The 10077-nt window shown below is 54.1% G+C and overlaps 1 protein-coding gene across 2 annotated transcripts; it reads left to right on the top strand.

The window, feature by feature from the left end:
- The first annotated feature begins 502 nt into the window (after window positions 1-502).
- DHX58 (DExH-box helicase 58) lies at window positions 503-9161 on the top strand. Of its 2 annotated transcripts, XM_006183325.3 has the most exons (13): window positions 503-606; window positions 776-944; window positions 1144-1345; window positions 1717-1907; window positions 2759-2875; window positions 3483-3609; window positions 3724-3915; window positions 4794-5056; window positions 5585-5734; window positions 5826-5987; window positions 6679-6869; window positions 7900-7996; window positions 8294-9161. In XM_006183325.3, the coding sequence occupies exons 2-13, from the start codon at window positions 777-779 to the stop codon at window positions 8477-8479; spliced, it is 2046 nt and encodes a 681-aa protein (XP_006183387.2). In that variant the 5' UTR covers window positions 503-606; window position 776; the 3' UTR covers window positions 8480-9161. The 2 variants fall into 2 exon arrangements, with proteins under 2 accessions (XP_006183387.2, XP_032313094.1); XM_032457203.1 differs by lacking the exon at window positions 2759-2875 and having other exon boundaries at window positions 503-944.
- Window positions 9162-10077: the final 916 nt, after the last annotated feature.

The following is a 10077-nucleotide window of genomic DNA, read 5'->3' as shown; positions in this document are numbered from 1 at the left end:
GATTATTTCTTCAGTAGAATCCCCAGCCTTAATAGGCCGACCCTGTTCCCCTAATACTGCCTGCAAGCTGGGGCCACCCTTCCCAGCAAGCCTTATGCCTGTCCCACACCCCTGGGGTGATGGGGCCTGCCAGGCTGCAGTCCCTTATTTTTCCCTGCTGGCTGCTCCTGATCCAGATGCCAGGAGTGGCACGCATAGAAATCACCTGGCTGCCTTCACCTGGCTGGACGTGGTTACAGCTGACTCCAAAAGGGGCAGGATAGGGGGAAACGAGGTGGTGAAGATTCCACTCCTGGGGGAGGGGCTAGCAGGACCCAGAAAGAAAGTAAGGGTTCCTTGCTGTCAGCAGCATTTCTGTCTGCCACACTGCCTCCACCACCTCCCCAACCCCCAATGCCCCTCCACCCCGGTCTCTGAAGCTCGTGATGTTTTTCTGAGGGGTAGGGAAGGGAGATTCCTAGGTTGATCTCCGAGGCTGGCTCCTCCCCTCACTTTCAGTTTCCATTTCCTTCTCAGCAGAGCCCAGCAGCGTCTGGGCTAACCGAGCCAGCAAGAGACAGGTGTCTGTGGTACTCGGCCTCTCCACTTGCCCAGACCAGGTTCCCGGTTGGTCCCTCTGTTGCCCTGCCCCACCTCCCTCAAGTGGGATGGAGTCCCGGGCAAAGGGAGGTCCTTAACCAGACTGGGCTGGCCAGAAGTGGGGAGCCATTCTGACAGGAGCCAGGACTGGGAGAGGGCCAGGAGGGCCAGTGGCCTGAGCTCCTGCCATTTCCAGAATGGAGTTGCGATCCTACCAGTGGGAGGTGATCATGCCTGCCCTGGAGGGCAAGAATATCATCATATGGCTGCCCACGGGTGCTGGGAAGACCAGGGCAGCTGCTTATGTGGCCAAGAGGCATCTAGAGACTGTGGATGGAGCCAAGGTGGTTGTACTCGTCAACAGGGTGAGTGGTCTGCCCTCCCCTCAGCGGGATCTCAACTTCTTGGGGGCGTCTCAGGACCCTCTAGAACTGTGGCCGTCTCTAAGCTCACCTGTCTTTTCACCCATTCCAGTCCCCAGCCATGTCCTGGGGGTCACCGTGCCTCCCTCATCCCCTTGCCCCTAATCCACCTTCCTCTCCCCATCTCATTCACCACCCCCAGGTGCATCTGGTGAGCCAGCACTGTGAGGAGTTCAGACGCATGCTGGACCAACGTTGGACCATTACGACCCTGAGCGGGGATATGGGGCTACGAGCCGGCTTTGGCCACCTGGCCCGGAGCCATGACCTGCTCATCTGCACAGCTGAGCTGCTGCAGCAGGCACTGACCAGCCCAGAGGAGGAGGAGCATGTGGAGCTGGACGGTGAGGGCTGAGCACGAAGAAAGCGTGCATCCTCGAGGCACCCTCCCTGCCAAACCAAGGCACCTGTTCTACTAAAGGTGTTGGGACATTTCATGGGATGAGGGGTTCTCCATTCACCAAACCCCATCATACACCCTAGTAGAAAGAGGCCTGGCTACTGTGCAGGATCTTGGGCAAGTCCCTTCCCCCAGCTGAGCCTCAGTTTCCTAATCTGTAAAATGAAGGTAGATCATCCCTACCTGGCCAGTTCTCTGCAAGCTGTGAAGGGAGGAAAGAATTCTCAGAAGAGTTGTGGGGAAGACATGAAACAAAGCTTATGGGAAGAAGGGTTTTGCAAACGTAGATCATAACCTTCCCCTGTGTGCCCCCAGCCTTCTCTCTGCTCGTGGTAGATGAGTGTCACCACACGCACAAAGACTCCGTCTACAACATCATCCTGAACCGGTATCTGGAGCATAAACTCCAGAGGACACGGCCCCTGCCACAGGTGCTGGGCCTCACAGCCTCCCCAGGCACTGGCGGGGCCTCCACGCTTGATGGGGCCATTCACCACGTTCTGCAGGTCAGCTTGGCCCCTGTGACCCTCCCACCAGAAACCTCCCTGGTCTGCCCTGCCCTGCCCCATCCCCATCAGCCCTACCCAGGCTCCCCCAGGCAAGGTTTGGGTCCCTTCCCCACCTAAGCTCCAGCCTCGAATGGCTTTTTTTTTGGTGGGGGAGGAAATTAGGTTTGTTTGTTTATTCTTAGAGGAGGTACTGGGGATTGAACCCAAGACCTCATGCATGCCTCATGCGTGCTAAGCATGCATTCTACTACTTGAGCTGTACCCTCCTCCTTGAATGGCTTCTTATTGCACTTATAATAATCTCCCAACTCCACTCTGACTTACAAAGTTCCACCAGATCTAGCCTCTGCCTACCTGCACCCTCCCCATCACTCCCACTATATTCCCCTTCATCTTGAGCATGTCAGTCTTGTTCTCACCTCAGCACCTTTGCACTTGCCATTTCTTCTGCCCTGAATGCCCTTGCCTGGCACTTTACCTGTCTGGCTCTTCTTGTCATTCAGGGATCAGCTTGGTATCACCTTTTTAGAGTCTTCCCTGATCACCATGGCACTCTATCCTATCATCTAATTTTATTCTTGTTAGAGCTAGTTAACACCACCTGAAATTCTCTCGTTCTGTGACTCTTTCCTGGTTTATCATCTGTCTCTCCAACTCCAACGTAAGATGCTCTGTAGCCCCAGTAACTAGAATAGCATTGGGCACAGAGAGGGTGAGCAAGAGCTATTTGTGGAATACATGAGTCCCTACTCCCAACGGCCCTGCCTCAGCCCATCCTGCCCCATAGCTCTGCCCATTGTCCCCACAGACCCCCCCACATTCCAGTGAACCCCTCTCTGTTGCCCCAGCTTTGTGCCAACCTGGACACATGGCGCATCATGTCACCCCAGCACTACCGCCCCCAGCTGCAGGAGCACAGCTGCCAGCCCTGCAAACAGTACGACCTCTGCCACAGGCGCACCCAGGTGCATGGGAGGTTGGGGGAAGGCTGAGGTGCGAGGGTGGGGTATGGTGTGACGTTAGGGCACCTGGGGTTGAGCTCTAACCCCCACCCTCACTAGCTCTGTGACTTTAGTTTATTTGCTTCTGTCTCTCAGTTTCCATTTCTCCTTCCTGTGAAATGGGGCAGATACAACCCATGTCCACAGCCTGTGCCCTCAGCCTGCTGTTTGGTTTAACTCCAGTGCTACTGGGGGCATCCCTCCAAAGCTCGAGCACACCATGGAGTGCTCTGCAAACCATAAAGCTGAGCACTTTGTGTTGACGCTGTTCCAAGCTCTCTCCCACAGAACAGACACTCTCTGGGGTCTGCTAGGACAGGGCTGGACAAGGACTAGACACCACTGTGCTCAAGCCAGAGGTCAAGGGAGCAGACAGAGTGGGAGTTGGGTGCAGGACTCCAGCCGGGACTCCTTCACACCCCAGCCAGCCTCCCTCTGGGACTCCCTCCTCTCCAGCTCGAATGTGCCGCAGTAGTGTTGCGGCTTCACCCGGATATCAGCAACCCCACTGGGTACCCATCCCCTGCGCTGTGTATGGGAATCCCCTCACACCCTCACTCTTCTCCTTCAGGACCCATTTGGGGACATGCTGAAGGAGCTCATGGGCCATATCCACGACCATCTGGAGATGCCTGAGTTGAGACGAGACTTCGGGACTCAGACGTACGAGCAGCAAGTGGTGGAGAAGAGCCAGACTGGTGAGAAAGGCTGTCTGGGATCCGGCCAGCCTGAGCGGAGCCTTTCGGGGGCGGAGTCTAGGCAGGACGGAGCCCTAGAGGGGCGTGGCCAATCAGACCCCGTGTCCCCTGCAGCGGCTGAGGCGGGACTCCAGGAGCAGCGAGTATACATGCTTCACCTGCGTCGCTATAACGACGCGCTGCTCATCCACGACACAGTCCGCGCGGTGGATGCACTGGCCACGCTGCGAGATTTCTACGACAGGGAGCGCGCCACTAAGACCCAGATCCTGCATGCCGAGCGCTGGCTGCTGGCGCTGTTTGATGGTGAGGCTCGCAACTGAACTAGAGGTCAGGAGCCAGCCAGGTTACAGGCTCCCACGTGAGTGCCAAAGGTGCCAACAAGGGTACCGGAGCCCTAATTTTCTAATAGAAGTCAAGGCTGTGGATATGACAAAAGATATATGCCTTCATTTATGAAGTTTTGCATAGATGTAAAACTAATTCTAAACTAGATGTAAACTAAGTTAAAAAAAAAAAAAAAGAATGTTTCTGACAAAAATTTTAAAAACCAGAGGGGAGGGTATAGCTCAAGTGACAGAGTGCATGCTTGGCATGCACGAGGTCCTGGGTTCAATCCCCAGTACCTCCTCTAAAAATAAATACACAAATAAACCTAATTGCCCCCTCCAAAAAAAACAAACAAACAAACAAAAAATTTAAACAATTTAATTGGGACTGTCCTTGAAATTTTGGGATGTGTGGTACTTTTAAACTGGGAAAGTGAGGTGGTCAGAGAGTGAAATGTAAGGCTAGAGGCCTCAGGACAGGCTGGGGATCAAGGATCTTTCTGAAGAGGCCTGAGGTTGAGTCAGTCCCAGGTAGCAAAGATTGGCCCGAAAAGGTTCATGGTCATCCTGGTAGCTGGGTTGAAGAGGGATGCTGGGTAAGGTATGTGAGTAAAGGATGCTACACTGTGGGTCCCTGGTGTAAGGCTGTCCAGCCTTCAGGCTAGGTGGGCAGAGGGTGTCCTGAAATGTGCTTTTGGTGCTGTTCAGGGGGAATTAGGCAGGAGAGGTATCATCCTAATTCCAAGGACTCCTGTAATCTGATCTCTGTGAGTCCCTCCCACCCCCACCCCAAGCCCATGCCTTGCCCACCTCCACGCCTGTGTCCTCTGCCTCTGTTTTGGGCTTTTCTGGCAGACCACAAGAATCAGCTGACCCGCCTGGCAGTTCGTGGCCCAGAAAACCCGAAACTGGAGGCGCTGGAACAGATCCTGCAGAAGCAATTCAGGAGCCCTGACAGCCCTCGGGGCATCATCTTCACCCGAACCCGCCAGAGCGCTCACTCCCTCCTGCTCTGGCTCCAGCAGCAGCCGGGCCTGCAGACAGTGGACATCAGGGCCCAGCTGTTGATTGGGGCTGGGAACAACAGCCAGAGCACTCAGATGACCCAGATGACCCAGGTGTGGGCTTTGGGGAAAGGAGCTGAGGGTGGGGGAGGTCCCTAGGGGAGAATGGGAGTGGACAGAGTCTTCAGCACAGAGAGTTGAGGGACTGATTATCTCCAGGCAGAGAGCTGGGGGAGAGAGGTAACACTGAGATCCCCAGTGCTGAAGGTCCTCCCAGTCTGGGGGTCTCTGGGGGAAGAGAGGCAGAAGCTTGGGAGTCTGCAGGGAAAGAGGTGAGTGATGTCCTCAGGACAGAGTATCAGGGTCTGGGGTCCTTGCAGGAGAAGAATGGGTCCTGAGAGCTCCTAGAGTAGAGGGGGGGGGGACCCTTAGAGGTCCCTAAGGGAGACATGGGTTAGATGGTCACCTGGGAAGATGAAAAAGGTCCTAGGAGTACTTGGAGATAGAAATGGGGACTCAAGTTTCCTAGGGAAAAGGGCCAAGATTGTGAGTAAAAGGACTGAACCAGGAGAGGCTGGGCTGGCAGAAAGGTAGGCCTGAACCCACCTCATTTACCATCCTCTTTCTCTTCCCCTACCTCAGAGGGACCAGCTGGACGTGATCCACAAGTTTCGGACTGGTACCCTGAACCTTCTGGTGGCCACAAGTGTGGCAGAGGAGGGACTGGACATCCCCCGGTGCAATGTGGTGGTGCGCTATGGGCTCCTGACCAATGAGATCTCCATGGTCCAGGTACCCAAAGTATCCCTCTCCAAAACAGCCCTCAAAGATGTTGTGTGGGACCTCAGCCCTGGTCAGGCCTCTCCCTCTTCTCCCTTCCCAGGCAAGGGGCCGTGCCCGGGCCAGCCAAAGTGTATACTCATTTGTGGCAGCCCAAGGCAGTCGGGAGCTGCGGCGGGAGCTGACCAACGAGGCGCTGGAGACTCTGATGGAACGGGCAGTGGCTGCCATTCAGGAGATGGACCAGGCCGAGTACGAGGCCAAGGTCTGTGGGCAACCCGTGTGCCCTGTGGGGAAGTGGGCTGAGAGTGCTCTGCCTGGAGGGTCTCTGACTGCACACACGTAAACGCCCCAGGTCCCCCTTCCTCTGGGGGCTTATCTGGCCCACTTGGGGAAGGTTTGAATGGAGAGAAGGGTAGAGGCCAGGGGTGGATCTGCCAGGGCAGGCAATGGCTGTCCTACAAAATGCCTTGGGAGTAAGTGTTGTCCAGGGCTTTTAATTTATCCTCATCACCGGATACTTTGTATATCTGTGAGAACAGCCTTATAGCCCTTCTGGAACCAGGTCGGGGGGAAACAAAGACATTCACAAAATGAGCCCAGAACCAGGTCTTAAATCTGTTCCCCTGAGGCAGGGTCACCATCATCCAGCCTAGTCCAGGATGGTCCCTGTTTACTTCTGTTGTCCCAGCATCATTATTAATGATGCCTCATGTTATATTCAAAGAAGCTGCTTTGCACGAAACCCTTCAAAGAGGGAGTAAAGATTCAGCAAGAAAGCTTGCCTCCCTCACACAGTTGCCCCCACCCCCATATCATCTTTTTCCACAGAGCTTCTAAAAACTCCAGGGATGGTAGAGGAAAGTCACTTCTGGGTGCCCTTTGTCCCCCTGCGAGCATTCCTAGGGTCAGGTCTCTCGGGCCCCAGCCACGCTAAGTGTCCCATCCCACCCCAGATCCGGGATCTGCAGCGGGCAGCCTTGGTCAAGCGGGCAGCCCAGGCAGTCCAGCGGGAGAGTCGGCGGCGGAAGTTCCTGGCGGAGCACGTGCAGCTCCTCTGCATCAACTGCATGGTGGTCGTGGGCTATGGGAGTGACCTGCGAAAAGTGGAGGGTGCCCACCATGTCAACGTGAACCCCAACTTCTCGTGAGACCTGTGGAAGGGGCTGTCAGGATGGGAGGGAGGGGTATGATGGGGGATTGAGAATTTCTTCCATTCAGACAGTGCTTTGAAGGTTTGGGAGGTTAAAGAGCATTTTAACAGGTACCAAGTGTGCATTTTCACAATAGTCTAATTAGACAGGTTTTATCATCACCTCATTTTACAAGGGAGGAAATAGGCTCAGAGAGGCTAAGTGACTTGCCCAGGCTCCCACAGCCACTAGGTGGTGGAGCAATATTCAGGACGCCAAATGCTGGCTCCACAGACTGGCCCCTGGTCTTTCCTACTTTGAAGATGTCAAGAAGGGCTAGTTGTCCTCTGCCCTCTTCCATCCATCCATTCATTCAGTATTTATTAGGCACCTACTGTGTGCCAGGACACTGTGCCAAGGATCCTCACACAGGTTCTCTCATTTGAGGAGGGAGCATTTCAAGTAGGTTTTGAAAGATGGATTGGTTTGGAATGTGGGATAAGTAGAGGCAGGGACGATGCAGCCGGAGTAATCTGGTTGGCTTAAGTGGAAGGGATGGTGAAGGATGAGATTCTGAGGAAAGACAGACTAGCGGATGGAGGACCTTGAAAGTCAGGCCTGAAAGTTTAGCCTTTATCCTGCAGGCAATGAGGAGTCTTGGATGGATTTTGTGCAAGGGAATGTCAGGATCAGATTTACATTTTAAAGGGGATCGCTCTGGCAGTTGGTGGAGGGATGATGTGGGTTGGAAGTAAGGATGGATGGGATGGAAGGATGGGGCAGGGGAGAGCCATTGGGAAACTGTTGAAATCATCCAGGTGGGTAATGCTGAGGCTTGAACTTGGGCAGAAGTGGGTGCCATGGAGGCAGCACAGGCAGAGGGTAAGGAAGATTGGATTTCCTGGTCCTGGGAAGTCTCTGTGCCTCTTGACAGGCAGAAAGGTCTAAGCCCCAGGTAGAAGCTCAGCAAGCAAGAGAGCATGAGATCTGGGGCTGGGAGGGGTGGGGTCCATGAGGACTGTGGCCACTCCCATTCTTCTCCAGGATCTACTACAACATCTCCCAGAAGCCTGTGGTCATCAACAGAGTTTTCAAAGACTGGAGGCCTGGGGGTACCATTAGCTGCAGGAACTGTGGGGAGGTAAGTGCTGGGGCCATGGCCCTTAGCTCCAGTCTTGAGAGGTCCTCAGTCTGAGAGAGGAGGCCCAGCCTCTGCCATCCGGGTGCCGTCACTGGGATGGGGGAGGCAGCCTTGCCCCAGGAGACCCCAGTCTGAGAAGAGGAGTTCCACCCCTGCCTTAGGGAGCCCACAGTGTGATAAGGGAGATAACCCTCAGGCTGTGGTGGGAGACAAAGCCCAGCATTCATGGACCCCAACTTGAGAGAAGCCCAGTCTGAGGACAGAGACACAAACTCAGCTGTCTCTGTCCCACCCCAGAACTGGGGTCTGCAGATGATCTACAAGTCAGTGAAGCTGCCAGTCCTCAAAGTCCGTAGCATGCTGCTGGAGACACCACAAGGGCGGGTCCAGGTCAAGAAATGGTCCCTTGTGCCCTTCTCCGTGCCTGAATTCGACTACGTGCAGCACTGTGCAAAGAAGCTGGGGGACCTCTCCCTGGACTGACCACCTTGTCACTGCAGTGCCCGACTCAGCCTGTAGGGGGCAGGCGAATCCACAGCAGCAGGCTTTCTCCTGGGCAAAGCCTGGGTCCAGTCCCTCCCTCCCTTCAGAGTCAAACAGCTCCCAGGTCCGGATCCTGGCTGACCAGTAGCAGAGGAACATCAGGCACCCAGGCTGGCTTGGACTCCCACACTGTGGAAGCAGCTGGAAAGCCACATGCAACTCATCCTCAGACCCTGCTCACATCGGCACAGACACCTTCATGTGCACTGGATGGAGTCAGCAGGCAGGGGAAACTGAGGCAGGAGAATGGCCACGCTGTACTACGAATCACCACAGTTTCCTTTGGCCTTAATTTATTCCCTGTCAAGGCGACTTCTTTCTTTCTTTCTTTCTTTTTTTTTTTGAGACGCCTCATAAATTAGAGATAAAGAAGTGGAAAATTGGTATAGAAAATGTGTGATGTTTTAAAAGCAGATTTGTTGAGGCATAATTGACATAAACTGTATGTATTCATAGTGCAATTTGATACAGTTAATGTATGTCTGGTCCTCCACAATCAAGATAATGAACATCGCCATCACCCTCAAAAGTTCCCGGTGTAATCCTCCCTCCTCCCCTTCCCCATCCACTGATCTGCTTTGTGCTATAATTCTAATGATTAAAGGTTTTTTTAAATTTCAAACACCCCTCTTGAGGCTATCATGTAACTTTTATTTGGAGAGAGCATCAAAAAGTCTAAATTTGAGAGCCATCAAGAACGTGAGGCTTTCCTGCTGCCTCCACCCCATAATAGGCTCCAACCCCAGTGCCCCCTCTCCATCCTTTCCTAACCTCCAGGTTGTCTTCCCTGGGCTGGAGAGAGGCTGAGATCCAGGATTTGAGGGATGGGGCTTAGGGAGGCATGGGGGTGGGAAAAGTTGTAAAGGCCTAAATTTTCTGTTCTCATTTTAACAAGAAAGGAAGAAAAAGAAAGGCAAGATCTAGGTTGATTCTTCAGGGAAAGGGCTATTTCTGTGGTAAGAGGCCCAGCAGGCAGGAGTCACCTTCAAGAGGAAGGGAGGGGGCTAGGGCAGAGATTTGAGAGCAGGATGGCAGTCCTTCCTGCCATCTAACTTCCTTCCCTCCAGCTATACCCCTGGTCCTGCCTAAGGGTAGACAGGAAATGATGCAGGCTCCCTTCTCCCAGCATTTTTCTTCAGTCGGCCTCTTGTCTGATTGAGGGCTGAAATTCCATTTGTAGTCTTTATGACCTCTACTCCCCCAGGCAGTGCACCCCTCCTTCCTAGGGCCTCTTTTCCTGCTAATCTCCAGTGTTCCTTGGCCCTGGCTCCAGAAATCACCCTTCTCCTCCCTCCTGTTCGATCTCTGCCTCTGGGGGCCCCTTCTTCTGCCCATCTGCTCCCCACTTCACTTTCAGTTGTTATGTCCCCTGCCAGCAACATGCCTTTTACAGGTCAATAAAATTAGCGACTAGGGGCAGAGAGAGGAGGGCAGGGGCCCAGGGGTGTTAAGCTCAATGGCCTTGAATGTGGCTGGAAGCACGAAGTCCGGACTCCTATCATTCCAGGGCTAAACAGTGACAGCTGAGGGACCTGAGC

The sequence above is a fragment of the Camelus ferus genome, chromosome 16 (genome assembly GCF_009834535.1).
Source record: "Camelus ferus isolate YT-003-E chromosome 16, BCGSAC_Cfer_1.0, whole genome shotgun sequence".
Taxonomy (NCBI): domain Eukaryota; kingdom Metazoa; phylum Chordata; class Mammalia; order Artiodactyla; family Camelidae; genus Camelus; species Camelus ferus.
Note: the sequence above shows the minus strand (reverse complement) of the source record. Positions and strands in the feature narration are given on the sequence as shown.